At 31.7% G+C, this 20360-nt stretch overlaps 3 protein-coding genes across 5 annotated transcripts; 2 read left to right on the plus strand and 1 right to left on the minus strand.

The window, feature by feature from the left end:
• Positions 1–181: 181 nt before the first annotated feature.
• On the plus strand, positions 182–2920 carry LOC105950711 (maltose excess protein 1-like, chloroplastic). 3 transcript variants are annotated; one of them, XM_012974082.2, is made up of 10 exons: positions 182–470; positions 735–1113; positions 1214–1372; positions 1454–1744; positions 1836–1925; positions 2018–2119; positions 2201–2319; positions 2403–2465; positions 2549–2610; positions 2697–2920. In XM_012974082.2, exons 2-10 carry the CDS (start codon positions 868–870, stop codon positions 2777–2779), a joined length of 1215 nt encoding a protein of 404 aa, XP_012829536.2. In that variant the 5' UTR covers positions 182–470; positions 735–867; the 3' UTR covers positions 2780–2920. The 3 variants fall into 3 exon arrangements, with proteins under 3 accessions (XP_012829536.2, XP_088671929.1, XP_088671928.1); XM_088815803.1 differs by having other exon boundaries at positions 241–560; XM_088815802.1 differs by having other exon boundaries at positions 244–560; positions 1202–1372.
• PIN6 (Auxin efflux carrier family protein) lies at positions 2729–6437 on the minus strand. The gene is made up of 7 exons (XM_012974079.2): positions 5920–6437; positions 4764–5275; positions 3746–3947; positions 3577–3662; positions 3307–3464; positions 3148–3224; positions 2729–3043 (listed from the first exon to the last, which is right to left on the minus strand). The coding sequence occupies exons 1-7, from the start codon at positions 6342–6344 to the stop codon at positions 2977–2979; spliced, it is 1527 nt and encodes a 508-aa protein (XP_012829533.2). The 5' UTR covers positions 6345–6437; the 3' UTR covers positions 2729–2976.
• Positions 6438–8270: 1833 nt separating this feature from the next.
• LOC105950780 (alcohol dehydrogenase 3) lies at positions 8271–10866 on the plus strand. The gene is made up of 11 exons (XM_088815804.1): positions 8271–8335; positions 8450–8551; positions 8662–8798; positions 9104–9150; positions 9254–9579; positions 9677–9759; positions 9841–9916; positions 10007–10068; positions 10173–10268; positions 10356–10517; positions 10606–10866. The coding sequence occupies exons 2-11, from the start codon at positions 8503–8505 to the stop codon at positions 10717–10719; spliced, it is 1152 nt and encodes a 383-aa protein (XP_088671930.1). The 5' UTR covers positions 8271–8335; positions 8450–8502; the 3' UTR covers positions 10720–10866.
• Positions 10867–20360: the final 9494 nt, after the last annotated feature.

The raw sequence follows: 20360 nt of genomic DNA on the forward strand, positions 1-20360 counted from the left end.
ATACCTATAAGTGGAATGTCCGAGGATGTTTGTATCAAACTTGTCTATTTTCTATTTCAATTTTCATCACTCTGATTAATAATGACGTAAGCATTGAGTTAATAATAAATAAAAATAAAAAAAATAAAAAAATAACAAGTGGATTTTTTATTATACAAACAAGTAAATAATAGCTCAAATTGCTGTACGATACAGAGTTTGTTTCTCTTATAATAAATGTTGGATTTTGTAAACCCATCTGCCACCCCCAACAACCGGATCAGATTTTGGATTTCAAGAATCCACATAAACACACACACACACACACACACACACACACACACACACACACACACACACACACACACACACACACACACACACACACGCACACACACGAGTTATATTAATATTAATAAATAAAATTTGGCAATAATTGCGTCTTCCAGTCCAGCACATAGCTCGCAATGCCATAGCTGCTTCTTTCATTGGTACATTAATAGCTGCTTCTGACTGATATATGTGCTGTTAATAGTCTTTTTGGTTTTGCCTTCTACCTGTTTGTCGAAATGCCCACAAGAGTTGGTGAAACTGCTGTTTCTTTCTTCTCCTTATTGTTTTTAGCAATTGATGGATATTGATACATTGTCATGTATTTGAATCCATCATAAATTTTTGTATGTAAATTACCACATAAATCCAATTCAGAATTCATTTTATAGGCAAGTTTATGATTGTGTATGTTCTGGTAATAGGTAACAGAATTAAGATCACATGTCATCTGCATACATCCACCGATTCATGTTTAACGGGATCGGTTCGGTTCTACCACAAACTCTTCATTACGATTTAGAGTAGGTGTGATTTCGTCAAATGCTCGATTAATCAATGGAGGCTTCATTATTCTCCGTGGATAAGGTACCGCTGCATAATTATTGGCCATCTCACTGTTGTTCGTTCAGTTCTAATCCAAAAAAATTGGAGTCGTTCGTCTGTACTGAATCACACTTTCGACGAATCGTAAATAATAAACTTCAATCGAAGAAAACGATCTTTTCCGGCCAATCAGTTTGTTGCTACAGGCTCAAACCAGTTTCTGCTCTTAACTCAGAAGATACACACCTGATTAATCAGGTATACTCAGCTCCAAGATTTAAGTCGAATGATTTTGTTTTTCGATTAATGATTTCAATCTACCTTTTAATTAATTAATAAAATAAAGGGTTCATCACAGGTGAGAGGCCAGAGTTTCGACCAATGGGATTCTCTTACAGCAAAATTTGCCGCGGCTGCAAATTTGCCGTTTCTGTTATTACAACTGCCTCAGATTATTCTCAATACTCGGAATCTTTTGGCAGGGAATAAATCAGCCCTTTTAGCTATTCCATGGCTGGTACTATTTTCGACACCTTTTATTACTGTTCCAACGATTTCGACTGTTAAGATATATATATTTATTGCTCGTTTATTTTAGGGTATGTTAACTGGATTACTCGGAAATATTTCATTGCTCTCGTACTTTATAAAGAAGAGGGAAACCGAAGCGGTGGTAGTCCAAATGTTAGGAGTTATATCAATGTATGCAGTGATCTTGCAGCTTGTTATCGCCGACGCTATGCCGCTCCCACATTTTATCGTCACTTCGATAGTGATTGCATCGGGTCTCGTTTTAAATTTTATGAGATATTTTCATTTGCTCGATGGAGAAATCTGGCATTTCTGGGAAGAATTTATTACAATTGGCGGTCTCTCTGCACTTCCACAAGTAAACATTTCCGTCACCGAAAGAAAACATTTTTATTCGATTACTCTTAATAATTCTTGCGATCGGTGTTGACTGTGATGTATATGTCCAGGTCATGTGGTCAACATTCGTACCGTATATTCCACACACTGTCTTGCCTGGATTCATCGCCTTTTCGACTGCAGTTGTTGCTGTTTTTCTGGTGAACAAAAATATACAATTTTTTTTTTCTAGTAAGGATTTTTAGTTCGAAATTCTCTAATTTTGCAGATTTTTAATAAAAAAAAAATTCAGGCTCGTATGGGAAAGCTCTCGGAGAAAGCCATCGGGATTCTTGGATTTGTATCGGGGTGGACCGCAACTCTTCTATTCATGTGGATGCCTGTTTCTCAAATGGTTATCTCCTTTTTTAATTTATTAATTCTCGGGATTTATTTCGTGTGTTAAGCTGATTGTTTCTTTTTTTTTTTTTTGCAGTGGACAAATATTCTGAATCCTGAAAATGTGAAAGGTTTATCGGCTGTGTCGATGCTATTGGCCATGATTGGCAACGGACTTTTGATCCCACGAGCACTATTTATCCGGGATTTAATGTGGTAATTTTTCCATAATTACAAAATCTAAGTCGTTAAATAAGAACTCGTTGCATGCAAATTTAAGAACTACGGTCAATCTGCAGGTTCACTGGTTCGACTTGGTCATGTGTTTTCTATGGATGGGGAAATCTTATATGCCTGTACTGGTAATTTTCGTTTTCGATTCCACACGCAACCTTATACGATTATCGATTTTTTTTTAATAACTCGTAATTTTCTGTCGCTACAGCTTCAACAATATCAGCCGGGAATTTTTCCTGGCTTCTTCGTTCGGTTTTCTTGCGTGGATAGGTGCGCTCTATAGTTATTGATACATTGGGCTCTAGAAATCGACAAATCGTCTCTCACTGTTTATTCATGCATATTTATTTCCTCAGGAATAACTGTGTGGAGAGATGCAAAAGTTCACGGACATAATTCACCATTCTCTTCTTTAAAGGAGATGATTTTCGGACACTGATCAACGAGGGCAACACCTTAACATAGCTGCACCGAAATGTACGCAACGCTTTCTCTATCGCTGTCCGAAAAGACATATTTTTACGTAACATTTTTCTCTTGTCAGTTCAAAACGTAGTGATACAATAATAAATAAATAAAACGTAGTAGTTGGATAACATCGATTATTCGCGCTGCATCGCACCAGATTATTACCCTTCATAAGCCCAATAATATGTAATACAGGAGAGTTACTGGTAACGACACCAACATTCCGAAAATGACCCTGCATTCACACAAGAAGAAAAAAAAAAAGGCCTTAATTAATTACTGTATTTTGATTTCCGAGTGTGTAATTAAGGAGTTTAGTACTTAATCGTTCGTACTTACCCGGTACTTAGTATGTCTGGATGCAATCCGTATTCTCGTGCAAACACAAACGGAACAATCCCTTGGGGCAGAGCTGCCTACACTCAAATTACGCCTCGTTTAATCGTTCGTACTTAAAATAAAACAAGGCTGCTAATTAAATATGTAATTAAAAGGTACCTGAACTATGGCGGCGTGAAGGTGGACCCCTCTAAGCCCGACGGCGAAAGAAGCGGCGCACATCAAAACCGGGCCTCCGATGAATCTAATCACCATCGATATTGTCGCCATTTTCGTACCGCATGCTATTAATCGAGGCTGAAGTGCCATAAAAAGCCCTGATAATATTTTTGCAACTTCAGTTTCATCAACACTTAATTAGACAAATTAAATTAGAATGTAATTAATAACAAACATTATTGGATTTAATTAGTTAATAATAGTAAGTACCCAAACTGAACATTGCCATTCCTAGCCCTGCATCTGAAATTATTTTGACAGAGTATTTAACCAAACTTGGCATTCCCACGTTCCATCTGTCGATTGAAAAAATCATTAATTAATTAATTAAGTATTTATTTAAATTAAAAAAATGCTGAAAGTAATTAATTAGGCTTACTTAAAGGAGATTAGAGACCAAGAAAGGCCTAAAACGCTGGAATAAGTGTTGGGGTTACGTAGAAGCTTCCTTCCAACCATGATTAGTATAAGCCTTAGCATTACTAGGGCACGTGGCATTTCCTGATTGGTTGATGTCTCCTTCATGTCTGATCCTTGTTCCACTGAAATCCTTCCGCAATCTCTGAAGCTTAGATCTTTCTCTATAACAACATATTACCAATTACTACTAATTAATCACACACACACACACACTCGAAACATTTTGTTTGTATTTCTAATTAAAATTATTGAAAATTTCACACATAATAATTAAAACCCACCTGTCTTAAAATCTTAATATTTTATTGTCCCTACTTAAATATATCCACACACACACACACACACAAACACATACATAGAAGTTGGAGCCTAGAAAAGTGCACATAATTAAAATAAAATGTGGCTAAAAATAAGTACAAGGCAGAAAAGGGGCAAACAAAATAGAGTGGGGGAGGATCATCAGACTGTCTTATTACATAAATTCCAAAGGAGCAATCATACAACAATCCCACTTAAAAACACACGTGCTTTTTAGTAATTATGCTCTCCATTTACACAAATGAATACTCTCCCCTCAATTTACCAACCCCACCAAAAAAATAAATATTTTTTTTAAGTTAAAAATAAATAATATAAGAAAATCCCAATTGAGATAATCATGAATGTATTTAATTTAGATAGGACAATTAATTATCTAAATTCTTGTGATATTATACAATAAATTAATTAATTAATTTCAAGAAATTGAGTGAGGTCAATTTTGTCTGGTCAAGACAGGGTGATATATGACATAACGAAAACTATGTTGGGAGAATCTTTTAGACAATATGTACATGCAAGATAGCTACCTCTCTCTGCAGCAACTGTAATTGTTTAATTTCCTTTTTTTTTATTTATTTATTAATTATTCATTAATTAAAACCCAATTAATCCATATATATTAAAATAAAATAAAAATGTAATGACAACGTACGTACCCGCAACATCTCCGAACCCGTGTCCTTCCTCCGGGGACTCCCACACCATTTTCACCACCGGAGAAGGCTGCCGGAAAATCTTCCCGGCAACCGGGCTCGCGGCGGCGGAATCAAGCTCGTTGAAACTCGAAGCCCTCGGCGTGGGCTGCAGAGAATAAGCATCCGACGAGGCGTAGCCCGCAGAAAACCCGGCCGGGCTGACGGGTCGGAACCCGAACCCGTACTCGAGCGGGGTGCCGATGGAGAAGATTTCGGCGTTGGAGAGATTCGAACCCCTGGGGGTGGGCCCCACGGAGGTGGCGGCCGATGACGTGGACCGTCGGATCCGGACGTGGATACGGCCGTTGTCGTCGACTTCGGACTCGGTGAGAAGTGGGTCCCGCCCGTCGAGTGAGATGACGTCATTGTCTATTTCGAATTTGGTTATGGCGGCCGCCGCTTGTCCGGGGAACTGCGTCTGGATAAGTATCGCCGCCGCCCTGTATTCAAAGAGGAAGAGCAACAGCGTATACCTGCGTCCATTCAAATTATATTATTATAAAATACAGTTAATTGAACCAAATATATATATTTTTTTAATTATAATTAAAATTATTATTTTTTTTGAGGAATCCAAAGATGAAAAGACACTAGTGGGTCAAAACAAAAGCCAAAAAAGTCAACAATTATCCTATTCAAATCTGCATGCTACATAGAAGCTCATTACACCTTTTTAAATACACAGCTTTTCATAATTAGGTTAAAAATTCCATTCACTTTCTACCCTGCCCCATTTGTTTGACTTGTATTAAAAAAAAAACACACAAACACACACTCAGACGTTTAGTACATGAAAAATAATGTAAATATATATTAAATATATTATCTCCGATTCATATTAAGTGGCGTTTTCGGCCAAAATAAATCCATATTAAGTGTCACTTTAGGTTATCAAGAAAATATTTTTTTTTTTTACCAAGTTTAGCCTTTAGTATAGATTGTTCAAATTCATTAATTGATTACTAAGAGCTCTTTTAATAGTACTGCAAAGGTTAATTTAGGGGTTTTCTATTAAAAAGTCGACTATATTAATTAGGTTTCATAATTTGTGTTCATTTTACTTAATCGCCACTTAATATGAAACAGATGTAGTATATAGTATACAATGCGTACGTACCAGATGATGCATTGGAGAACGACTAATTGAACCATGAGAGATGTAGTGAAGTCGCCGTACATTGCTTTGAGCAAAGGGATGCCCATAACAAGAGTGTTCGGCAAAGTCGATACCGAAAAGAGAGTGATTAGCCAGTCGATTTGGCCTTTACATACGCACCAAATCGATAGCGAGACGAGGACGAGTGATTTGGAGAGAGTGTCGGCCAATATGAATTTGGTGTCCATTTGGTAAGGGTTGTTCTGAGAGATGAAGTGGAACGACAACACCGGAACCGCAAACACCGCCACGAACCGGTTGATGCCGGAGCACTGCTCCGCCGAGAATATTCCCCACCACTTCACGGAGGCGTAGGCCACCAGCATTGCGAAGTATAGTGGCACCATTGAGCACATCACGTTGTAGAAGTCATTTGTGCTTATCATCTCTCTCTCTCTCTCCCTCTCTCTCTCTAGAAATATGAATAAAAAGATGAGGAATTAATGGTTGAGAGATGATGAAGGTTGTCTAGCTATATATATGTGCTTTTGGTATACCTTTTTAAGTTAATTATTATATTGAGATGTATGTATATATATACAAATAATGAAATACTTGAAATTAGTGATTTCCAAATAAAAAGGAATACTATTGATTTGTAATTTTTTTTTTAAATGATAAAAATGAAATTAGGAAGGAGTAAATAGTAATTAGTAGAATGGTTAGGGGGGTTAAGTGAAATGCTGCTGGAAAATAGCCGGCACTGTTTGGGTGTGTATGCATAGGAGTTTCGACAATGCCGAAAGTGAAATGACGGGCGGCGTGCAACAAACATCATCTGACATCAATCACACACACACACACACACTCTCTCTCTCTCTCTCTTCGGGTTTTGTCGTCGTACGGCTTTCTTACAACATACGAATATGGGCCCTAAATGGGTAGTGATTTGGTCCGGTTCATATTGGGCGGGCCTATGTAATTGTAAATAAATAATGTCCTGGATTATAGATCATAGGACCCGAAAAATTGGAGATTATTAAAAATATTTTAAAAAATAACAATTGCATCGATTTTCCCCCTTGTACATTGGTTCAATATCACTTTACCCCCTTCTACTTTCAATTCCTCGATTTGCCCCCTTGTACTTTGGCTCGATATCTCTTTACCCCATTCTACTCTCAATTGCATCGATTTACCCCCTTTACTTGAAAAATTGTCTCAATGTGGCCCTTGCCGTTAGTTTTCAGACCTTTACCTTAACACCGTTTGATCTAAGTTTGAAAATTACAAAAAAGTCACCCCTCCCAGGTTAAATAATTATTACTAAAAAAAAAAGAAAATTTGTGGCTGGCGTCGTCGTGGACTATGTTTTCTCGCTGTCTTGAATTTTTTTATTATTTTATTTATTTATTTTTCATTTTTTTTTTTAAATTGGAGGTGTGAAATTTTAGTAATTTTCAGACTTAAATCAAATGGTGTTAAGGTCCAAAGTCTGAAAACTAACAGCGAGGCCACATTGAGACAATTTTTCAAGTACATGGGGCAAATCGATGCAATTGAGAGTAAAAGAGGGTAAAGTGATATCGAAGAAAAGTACAAGGGGGCAAATCGATGAATTGAGTGTAGAAGGGGGTAAGGTGATATCGAACCAAAGTACAAGGGTGCAAATCGATGCAATTGAGAGTATAAGGGGGTAAAGTGATATCCAGCCATAGTAAAGGAGGAATGTGGAATTTACTATTTTTATTAACTATTTAAGTAATTAATTATTACATCCATTTCATATTAAATATTGTTTAAGATTGTTGCACGTTAATTAATTAAGAAAGTTGTTAAATAATGTTGATTTTGCACTAAAAAAAAATAATTTGACAAATTTACAAATTTTTCTCTCAGACTCTTCATTAGTTTTTCAGGTAAAGTTCCTTTGAAATTCTAAAGTGACACTTAATATGGAGAAAAAATTAAATTATAAGGCTAAAGTGAAATTACTATGAAATGAAGCTTAGACTATCCATGTAAAGAATTAACAGCTCGATTTGTTCCATGTAACCGAACAAGCTCTGAAGTTAGATGATACATCTGGTTATTTACGTTCGGTGAATTTGAACCGTAGATTTAATTAAATAACTACTCACTTAGCACATATACACATTGGTGTAGCGTATGTGCAATTATGTATAGATTTACGGTACAAATTCACCTAGTATAAATAACCAGTTGTAGTATCTAATTTGCCCCGAACGAGCTTTGCACTATTAAAAGATTAATATCACGTCGGTCATGAAAAACAAAAGTAAAAATCCTAGTCTAGATATTTTTGTAAAAGGTGTACTAAAACAATTATCAAGTTGCAATAATTTTAACATTTGAATTTTTAGGTTAAAAACAGATAACGGAAAACCAGATACCACCTTCCCCTTCTACTAAAGTGGTAAAATAAAACCAGCTGTCAGCTGTGATCAATTTTTAGATTTTTAAGATAATAATTCATTTACAAAACCTGTAATTTAATCTATCTGGCTTAATTATTTCTTCTATAAATTAGGATTTCATAACCATAAACAACTCAGACAAAACATCAATCTTTAACACAAGAAGATGCCGCCGCCGTCGTCAGCCACCGCCGGTCAGGTCATAAAATGCAAAGGTGCGATCTTTTTTTTTTTTTTTTTTTTTTTTTTCATACCCTTCAAAAATTACGCAGATAAATTTCAATGGGGTTTTTTATTTGTTGTGTGAATCTTTGATTCATTGCAGCTGCCGTTGCATGGGAAGCCGGAAAGCCGCTGGTGATTGAAGAAATTGAGGTGGCGCCGCCGCAGAAAATGGAGGTCCGCCTGAGGATTCTCTTCACCTCCCTCTGCCACACCGATGTCTACTTCTGGGAAGCCAAGGTAATTCATTAATCAACAAATTCATTACCTAGTATATTAATTAATTCATAAAAAATAAAAACTTGAAAATTGAATTTGAAGTACTAAAATTAAACCTCTATAAATTAAATTAATGCAGTCGGAACCAGGGAAATTCTATTAATTTACGAATTATTAAATTATCGAGTTATTAATTTAACACGTTTTCATCGAGTCGGGATCGGGATAAACTATTATTTAATCGAGGTTATTAATTTTAACGAGGTTCTACTGTAATTAGTACTTATGAGAGCTCCCCTGTTTCGATTCTTGATTTTTTTTTTCAGGCGCAAGACTCTGTTTTTCCTCGGATTTTCGGTCACGAAGCAGCAGGGTATGTTAATTTATTCCTAATGATGTCAACTTATTACATATTAGTACTCAAACAAACATTGCAAATTTTTATTTTTATTTTTAATGTTGACTATATAATATAGAATTGTGGAGAGTGTGGGAGAAGGTGTGACGGAATTAGTGCCGGGCGATCACGTTCTACCGGTGTTCACGGGTGAATGCGGAGAATGTGCTCACTGTAAATCCGAAGAGAGCAACATGTGTACCCTTTTAAGGATCAACACAGAAAGGGGAGTGATGATTAATGACGGAAAATCGAGATTTTCGATTAACGGAAAGCCGATTTACCATTTTATCGGGACATCCACGTTTAGCGAGTACACCGTCGTTCATGTTGGCTGTCTTGCCAAGATCAATCCACTCGCCCCTCTCGATAAAGTTTGCGTGCTCAGCTGTGGAATTTCCACCGGTATAATTAATCTATTGATCGATACATTATGATTAATTTGCGAGACTAAATTTGGATTAAAAAAAAATTGGATCTTGATTGCTTTTCTTGTTTATAGGGCTTGGTGCTATGTTGAATGTTGCTAAACCGAAAAAGGGTTCTTCGGTTGCTATTTTCGGTCTTGGAGCTGTTGGGCTTGGTGTACGTTTCCGATTTCAGAAAAGATCATACAATTAAGAAATAAATCATTTTCAAAAAAAATATAATTTGGGTGATTTTCAGGCTGCAGAAGGAGCAAGATTGGCTGGTGCTTCGAGAATTATTGGTATAGATTTGAACCCTAGCAGATTTGAAGAAGGTATACAATTCATAAATTGCACCAAAGTATTTATATTTCGAACAAAAGAATCGATACGTAATTTGATTGTGCTAATTTTGTTTTATGCAGCAAAGAAATTTGGTGTGACTGAATTTGTGAATCCAAAAGACTATACCAAGCCAATTCAAGAGGTTGGTTGATCCATAAATTAATTGAGTTATATTAATTATCACTCTATTATGTATTGTTTAAATTAACAAATTAATTTTCTTGAATTTTATTTATATAAAAATAGGTGATAGCTGAGATGACAGATGGAGGAGTAGATCGAAGCGTTGAGTGTACAGGAAACATCAACGCGATGATCTCCGCATTCGAATGTGTTCACGATGTATGTTTACTTTTCATTCGCTAATATTTCTAAAAATCGAAAAAAAAATCAATTTAAAAAAAAATAAAAAATTATAATTCAATTTAGGGATGGGGAGTAGCTGTACTCGTCGGTGTGCCTCATAAAGACTCGGAATTCAAAACTCACCCGGTGAATTTCTTGAACGAGAGGACTTTAAAGGGTACTTTCTTTGGTAACTATAAACCACGCACCGATCTTCCAGGGGTTGTCGAAATGTACATGAACAAGGTTAGTTTTTTATTCGAATTTCGATTCCTCTACGCTTCGTCGAATAATTTTTTTAATTTTTGTTTTTTTTTGAATTATTAATGTATAGGAGCTTGAAGTGGAGAAGTTCATAACTCACGAGGTGCCGTTTGCTGAAATTAACAAGGCTTTCGAACTGATGCTGAAAGGTGAAGGGCTTCGTTGTATCATCAAAATGGAGTGAAGAAATTATTCCCCATACTCTACTATTTGACCATAACTCAGGGTGTGGGACGTAATTTGCCATTTTCTAATAAACTTTGAGTTATTTTTATTTCATGTACTTTGTCTTTTTAAAATTAACAAGTTATTGAATTATCTGTTGCGTTCAGTGATCTGTTTGAATGATCAATACTTATTTGGTCATATATCAAAAGGCAAATAATGTCGGCGTCTGAGTTATGGTCAGATTACGAGAAAAAAAAAACTCATGTTTTGGTAAAATTATAGTCACTCCTCAACTATGTGTTATTTTACGAAACAATTCCTTCAGAGGTAAATTTAGGGGTGTTAAATAGGTAAAATCGAACCGAAATTTCGGTACGCTAATATTTCATACCGTTTACCGAAGTGGATATACGATTTGGTTCGATAAATAACCGAATTACATAAATTTTATGTAAAAATATTTAAAAAGAGGGGGTGATTGTAATTACCCAAAAAATACGAGTTTTTCATAATTTGATCATATCTTAGAGGTGGCCGTAATTTGCCCTATATCAAATCTATGAGTACAACTAGAAGGACCAAAGCAAAGGATTCTAGTAATTATGTTGGAAAAAATCCGTGACCGAGTAAAAAATAAGGCCAATAATACATGCCATAGGAAATAGAGTTAAACATCTATAAATTAATAATGTTGAGACCATTAAAATTTTATTAATTTAGTGAAATATTAACTTATTAAAAATTATTAATCACTTATTAATTTATATAATTACTTTTATTATTATTTTCAATAAATACATATATTTAAAAAAAATTATGTATATATTATTCATTGTACCATTCGTTCAATGCGCTATAGAGCCCGTTTTACGAACGGAAGCTCTTATAGCAGCAATAATATACAACGATTTATGTTGAGTTATGAGAAAACTATACTGAAAGTTTTAACCATGTTAAGAAAAGTGAGGGACGAGATTGATGATAATGTGAACTTCAACAAGAAACAAGCGAGAATTAAATTATATTGTGTTAAGCCTTCATAGATCTATAAAATATGTATTGTACCATGTATTAAAAAAAAATTTATGCATTATCAATTTATATATTAATTATATGGGGCTTCCTAAAAATTTTGAATGTGTATTATCTTATAAATGTAGCGAATATTAATTTAGCACGTTGTCCCCGAGTCGGGATCGGGAAATTTTATTATTTAAACGACATTATTAATTTATCGAGGTTTTACTGTATGTGATTGTATGTGATTGTGTAAGATATGAAAATTAGAGCAAATTATTGTAATCCAACATCAATTTTATAGATAAAAGATAAATCAAGGCTAATTAAGAGAAATAATTATGACATGGAGTAATTAAACATAATGATATCACAAATATCTTAAACTATTTCAACATTTTGAATATATATTATATCAATAAAATGATATTGTCTATAGGTAAAATGGAAGTATCAATAGACCTACTCGTGCAAATGACGTGCAACTTGCGTGCAACTTACTAAGTATTTGAAAACACATACATCATTTTAATTATACTCTCATAAACTACCATTAACCAATATTAAAAACATAGTGGAATTTATTACTCAATAATAATAATAATAATAATAATAATAATAATAATAATAAAAATAATAATAATAATAATAATAATAATAATAATAATAATAATAATAATAACAATAATAATAATAATAATAACAATAATAATAATAATAATAATAATAATAATAATAATAATAATAATAATAATAATAATAATAATAATAATAATAATAATAATAATAATAATAATAATAATAATAATAATAATAATAATAATAATAATAATAATAATAATAATAATAATAATAATAATAATAATAATAATAATAATAATAATAATAATAATAATAATAATAATAATAATAATAATAATAATAATAATAATAATAATAATAATAATAATAATAATAATAATAATAATAATAATAATAATAATAATAATAATAATAATAATAATAATAATAATAATAATAATAATAATAATAATAATAATAATAATAATAATAATAATAATAATAATAATAATAATAATAATAATAATAATAATAATAATAATAATAATAATAATAATAATAATAATAATAATAATAATAATAATAATAATGATGATGATAATAATAATGATAATAATAATAGCTTAATTATTGAAATTCAAATATTACAACAACATTAAAAAAATTAAACAAAAAAAGAAAAAAAAAGATATAAATCAGAATGACAGTTTATCTAAAATTAAGAGAAGCATTTTAATATAGTAGCACTGCTACTTGTACATCAAACAGAAAAAAAAATAGTCCATCCCTTAGGCCCTATAGTACTACACCGGTTGTTTTTGGAACTTCATATGTTCTCCCAATCATATTTCTTCACAAAAGCTTTGGGACGGTAAGAATCCGAGTAGTAGCTTCATAGCGTAGTAGTACGAAGCCCCGTGGCAAGTTCCACTGAAAGAGTCGAAGACTCGTGCAATAATAGCCTTGTCCATGCCCCAATAATAATAATAATCATTATTATTATTATTATTATTATTATTATTATTATTATTATTATTATTATTATTATTATTATTATTATTATTATTATTATTATTATTATTATTATTATTATTATTATTATTATTATTATTATTATTATTATTATTATTTTACACGTCATTACTTTGTAGGGGGAGCACATACAATCGGAACTATCGCTTGCTTCTTCGTTACAGATAGACTCTACATGTTCGGTGGAGGAGTCAACGCTTCAGATCCGGCCATCAGTTCGGACTTGCTACCGTCTCTCCAGAGCAAGTGCCCGAGATGCGCAGACATATTGTCTAGGACCCCGCTCTACCAAGTCACGAGCACTGTTTTCGACGACCAGAGTCTTCGCAACATCTGGAGCGGATTCTCCGTGTTGCCGTCGGATGCGATCCTATACGACGATAGGGTTACTCGCTCGGTTGTCGACATGTACGCGGTCGAGGACTCGACCTTCGCGCGGGACTTCGCCGCCTCAATGGTGAAGATGGGCCGGATCGGTGTGAAGACCGGCAACAGCGGCGAGATTAGGCGCGTTTGTGACGCGGCTAATCAAGGCCATCTTATCGTCACTCTCGGAGCCTCGGAGAAGCCGAAATCACAGCTTCATGTGGTTGTGGCTTTGGGTGGTGTTATGCTATTTATTTCAGACTTATTTTTAGTTGTTTAGATTAATGTTTGTTGTTATGACTGGATTGTGGTGAGCCCTAGATCAGTGTTATGATTGAAAAATCGTACACATACTACTTCTCCAGACCTATAGTGGTGAGCCCTAGATCAATGTTGTTGACCAGGCAAGACACCATCGTTCAGCGGGATGCCGGTGAAATGAAGTTTCCGATGTGGAAGTTGTGGCACTCGAAGAGTTCCTCTTCTGCCGCCAACGGTTGGATGACAAGTGCCACCGGGATGATGACTATCAGGATAGCTGTTACCGCCATGGATGAACAAGGTTTTTTTTTTTTTTTTTTTTCCTCCTTATTAACTATTAGGACTACAATTAATTTCTTTGGTGGATTTTTTCCTTCAATTTTTTTGGACCAAGTAGTGATTGTACAATATATGAAACATTAAAGCAAATATTGTAAATGCACCATCAAATTTATAGTTAAAAGATAAAGTGATTAAGAAAAATAATTATAGAAAATTGACATGTTGAAATTAAACATAATAATATCACAAATATCTTAAAATATGTCAACATTCCAAATATATTTTATATCAATAAAAGGAGATTGATTACAGAAAATGGAATTAAAAGTAGATATGATCCGTGCAACTTGCGTGCAACTTACGTGCAATTTGTGTGGAATTTATTAGTATTTGAAAACAAATGAATGCATCCAAGGAAGTTGTTTCTTAAAGGTTTCAAAACAATGACAATTTATTTATAATTGAGAGATATGATTGAGAATCGTCGATTCTTTGAAAAGATTACATGAAAATTATAGTTAATATCTAGAATTTATGAGTTTATTATTTAAAATAGTTATACTATAATTCCTCTTATTGATTAATTTTGAGAATATAGAAATGATTGTTCATTGCACTTATTTAATTAATTATTTTTATTTCCAATCAATTATGTAATTGTAAATAATGTTTTAAATTGAAATCTATATATTATATAAAAAGATGATATATGCCCTCATTGAATGACATGTGGCAAATTCATATGTCATTTGTTCAAATCGCTTAGTTGTCACTCAATTGATGATGTATAGTACTCAATAGCTTACTAGGCATTTTAATCTTGGTATGTTTTTAAGTTCTTTCCTATATAACATTTGTCCATTCATTTAAAAAATACCACACACACACACACACACACACACACACACACACACACACACACATATAGATATATATATATATATATATATATATATATATATATATATATATATATATTCATGCATTTAATTTCCTACAAATTCGAAATATATTGTCTTTTTAATATTTAAAATTTTCGAAATATATTTTCTGCCTATATATTTAAAAAATTCAGAAAACTCAATTTTTAATGTATGAATATTCAATTTTTTTATATTATCTATATATTTTTGATTTTTTTATATTCGTATATATTTTCGTATTTTTTCAGTATTAATTCCTTGAATTGTATTATATTTATAGAATTAGATGTTTACAAATTTGAATTAAAGTTAATATATCAATTTCAATCTATTATCAAAATTTTATTTTTTATTAAAAGTGTGTATATTTCATTTTTTTTAATTTGAATGTATTATGAATTTATATATACATTTTTTTATAAATATAAAATTTATCTATATAACATATTTTCTTCCACCAAATTCGAAAATTAATTTTAAATTAAGCCAATCAATCACGATCCATTAATTAGTGATAAATATCATGTTTTTATGTAATGCTTTGATTTTATTTAAGGGGAAATATGGGATAACCCCCTAGTTTTGAAAATATATAGGGATAGGTCCTATGTATTTTTCTTGTCTAGTCAAAAACCCAAATTCTAAACTTAATTTGATAGACCCCCCTAGGCAAATTAAAATACCCATTTTGACCTTTTAGTTATAATTTAAAACCCTAACCCCTAATCTTTTTCTCCCACCCCCTTCCCCTTTATTTTGTGCCGTCATTTCCCCTCACACACTCTCTCTCTTCTCTTTCTTTCTCCCTCTTCATTTCTCTCTCTAACTCTCTCTCTCTCTCTTCTCTTTCTTTCTCACTCTTCATCTCACTCTCTGTGGCTACCCACGACCCTCCACCGTCGCGGCTAGCTCCCCCACCTTCTTACGCCGCCGTCGTCGCTGCTCCTCTCACCTCCATGCGTTGTCGCTGCTCCACCACTGCCTTGCGCCGCTGCTCCGCCGCCCCTTGCGTCGTTGCTCCTCCCACCGCCTTGAACTCGATACTAAACCATTCACTTCATTTTTTTAAGTTATTTTTTTAATTTATGAATGTCCATCCATTTTTAATTTATTTTTTAAGATCTGAATTCTTTTCACTATTTCACCTTATTTTATTGTTTTTCTTTTATGAAAATCAACTAAGTTCGAAAATTTTAAAGTGTGATCCGACGATGTGTAGTCAGATCTAGAATTTCAGATCTGGAATTGGTGGTGTTCGATTTGTATATATTTACTGCATTTACCAAAAATAAAAACACAGATCTACTATGTTTTTGAAGATATGTGAACAATTAATATTAAAATATTTTTCGTTGGATTAATTTGATTTTTTATTATAATTCATATGTAATTTATTTTTTGTATTTATTTATAGATGATTCGAAATGCCTAAAGTGTGAGCTTTGTTTGTCTACAATGAAAATTTAACCAAAAGTGGTTACTTACATTGGTGATTTGAGTCAGGTGAATATACACTTATATTTAGTCATATCTACAGTCATATATAGTCAGTCACATGTAGTCATGTATAGTCATGACTACATGTAACTATACATGACTAGTTATAGGATTTGTAGTATAATATAGTCAATTGTAGTTGATTTTAGTTCAGTAAATTTATCAACAAAAACAATCATGTTTTTTTTTTGTATTTTTCATGTAATTTGGTTTTTTTATTATAAATTATATGTATTTTTTTTGTATTTATTTGAAGATGATTTGAAATGCCTAATGTGTGAGAGCTTTGTTTGTCTGTAATAGAAATTTAACCAGTAGTGGTTACTAAAATGGTTAATTTGAGTCAGATGAATATACAGTTATATTTAGTCATATACAGCCATATATAGTCAGTCACATGTAGTCATGTATAGTCATGACTACATGTAGTTATACATGACTGTATATTGGACTTGTAGTATACTATAGTCATTTGTAGTCGATTTTAGTTCAGTAAATTTATCAACAAAAAAATCATGTTTTTTTTGTATTTTTCATGTAATCTAACTCACATGTTCCATTTTGCTATTTAACTCGTATTTTTTTGTCGCAGGTTTTGCTTTTATTATAGTTTTATGTCATGCGGAGAATAAAATTCGATGAAGTGCCTTTGTGAAGTTGGATTCATGCTACAGTACTCCAAACTTATGCCGCTTATATAACTATAGATAATTGTATATAACTATAGTCACGTGTAGTAACATATATTTATATGTATGTGTGTTTTTTAATGTATAGTAATGCGTGTTCATGTTTTGAAGATTATATGCATGTGATTGTGTTTTTTCATTTTTTTTTGGGTTAGTTAATTTATAATATCAAGATTAAATTGTGAATTTTGTTGTTGGTTTAGATTAATTTTGGGGTAAAAAGACAGTATATGATTACATATAACTATACATGACTGTGGTATACTGTAGTCATATATAGTCAATTCAGTACAATAGATTTATTGAAAAAAATTAAAATATTAAAAATTAAAAAATTAAAAAAAAAATTAAAATTTTAAAAAATTAAAAAAATTAAAAATATTTTAAAATTTTAAAAAATTAAAAAAAAAATAAAAAAAAAATTAAAAAAAATTAAAAAATTAAAAAAATAAAAATACGATATATATAAAAAATAATAATAAAATAAGACTTTATATTTTTTATTAAAATAATCTATAAAAATGATAAATGCTGGCCCAAAATGCTAAATGAAGTTCAACATTATGCTGAATGTAGGGGCGGAAATACTGAATGCAGTTGGGCGAAAATTGCACTTAAGGGCACAATAGTACTTTTGCATCTCCAGGGGCTATCTCAAAGAAAGAATTTTAGGGGTGGACATATCCCTATATATTTTCCATTCTAGGGGTGTATATCAAATGCACCCAATATATGAAGACAAAAGCCACAATTAAGGATTGTCATCTCTAATTTTTATCCCACAATTTTCATTTAATTTTAACTTGGCATCATAATTTCTTTTAATTGTATTTATATACTTTTTTGTCCAAGTTTTCATTTTATATATGCAGTTTTTTTTAATATATGCGTATCCACGTATACGCTATACATTTTTTTTTTTGAGAAAAGTAGACTTATAATTGAATAATAGTTTTTTTTTTCTATTTCATTTTAACATTTTAATTTATGACTCAAAAAGGAAAGATTTCAAATTTTTTTACCTATACACATAATTGATTCCTATAGCCAATAACCAAAAAATCACTTTCTATAGCCAATAATTTATATCCAGTTTTTTAAATTAAGAATTTGAATTATTATGTTAATAAACCAACATTTTCAATATAATATACCAATCACGATTTTTGATTGATTTTTTACTACAATCAATCATCAATCAGTCCATAAATTTGAGCTGTTAATTCCCAAATTATGTTAAATTGTTAATATCAATTTATAATTTAATTGCCTAACATGTATAAATCTAAAAAGATATTTTTACACCACATCTAAAAAAACACTATTAATACTCCATTATTTTCACTCATATTTTTATATCGCCGGCTCATAACCAATCATTTTTTTTTTGTTTGCTTTGTTTTCATGATTTATTCCCCTGTTTTTTACTCAATCAAATTTTTATTTGTTCATCCTAAGAACATTAATTGGAGTTCGATGTTATTTCTTTTTTCTAGATATTAATTTTCATTATTTGTTGTTATTTTTTTCCATTTATTCTTCTAAATTTGTTTCCATTTCATTATGTCTTTCTTATTTTTCGTAAAATACGTATTGTGGTTTGTAAATATTATAATATTCCGTTATTATTTTTATTGTTATTTATTGTGATTAGTTATTATTTTTATTTTTATGTTATTATTGATATTTTTCTTCATTGTTATATCATTTTTATTATTGTTGATATTCATTTTTCATAGTTAATCTTTGTTATTCTTTTTTCATTTCTTCTTTTGTTTTTTTCATAATCTCAACAAGGTGTGTAATATACCACAAAACTAATCATTAATAACTCGACAATGAGTTGGTTTACATCGACAATGCTATATCCAGACAAGAAGATTATTCAATTGAAAAGTGTGGTAGGATTCAAAATGTGTATGCATTATATTGAGCTTTGTAGTGGGTTTTTCACATAGGTCGGGTTTAGGTAATTTCAAATGTTTATACTTATATCAAGCATTGGAATTTAAACCTTTTATGTCGTATGCAAATTTCTCTTTTGGCGATACAAGATGCATCGTAAACATGCAATTTTGTATATAAGTTTCCAACTCTATTATTATATAAATTTTCGGTTATGAATAATCAATTATCGTAAAGTTTTTGACATGATTTCAAAAAATATTATATTTTTCGTCAATTATTATGTAAATATATTATTGTATTTATTTGTTCCATATTTGTCTTTGTTAATGATTAACTAATAATCTAATATCGACACTTATCAAATTTCTTTATTAAATGATTATTTTCTAATATCGACACTTATCCATATTTGTATTTGTATTCGGCTAAAAGTTTAACGATCGAATGTATATTAAATGATTATTCTCTTATCAACATGTAATTTACTTAATTATCATGTACACCTCAAGTATAAAACTTTTATCCCTCAATCATGATTGAGATAATTCTATCATTTTTACGATTTAATGCATGTGCATTGCATGAGTGGCGGTATGAGTATCATTACAATTAGTATTTGTATCTTTATCAGTATATGTGTTACTATGAGTATACGTATCAGTATTTGCATCAGTATTTGCATCAGTATAATTATTATTATTAGTAGTATTAGTATTAGTATTAGTATTAGTATATATCAAATATTCAAAGTTTTCGTTCGATTATTTTATCTAAAACATATTTTTCATTTTTTATATTACTGTTATCCATCTCATTAACATCCTTTTTTTATTTTAAAAGGTGTTTGATTTATCCCATGGGCATATTTTAGTCATTAAAAAATTGTACTTAGAATTGATCCTCGTGCATCGCACGGGTGAGTTACTAGTTTTGTATTGAAAAGGCAAGTTGGCTAGCATAATTAACATTTACGGTCATATTACTTGTATCATTGTCACCACCTTCAAAAGTCGCACTCGCCACCTGTCAATCTTTGGTCGAGAATTCGGTGAATCCAAACAGGACACGTGTTTTCTTCCAAACATTCGAATCCCACTCATTGGAGGTCCATCATCGTATCT

This window comes from Erythranthe guttata, chromosome 3, assembly GCF_056151865.1.
Source record: "Erythranthe guttata isolate IM_541 chromosome 3, IM_541, whole genome shotgun sequence".
NCBI classification, from domain to species: domain Eukaryota; kingdom Viridiplantae; phylum Streptophyta; class Magnoliopsida; order Lamiales; family Phrymaceae; genus Erythranthe; species Erythranthe guttata.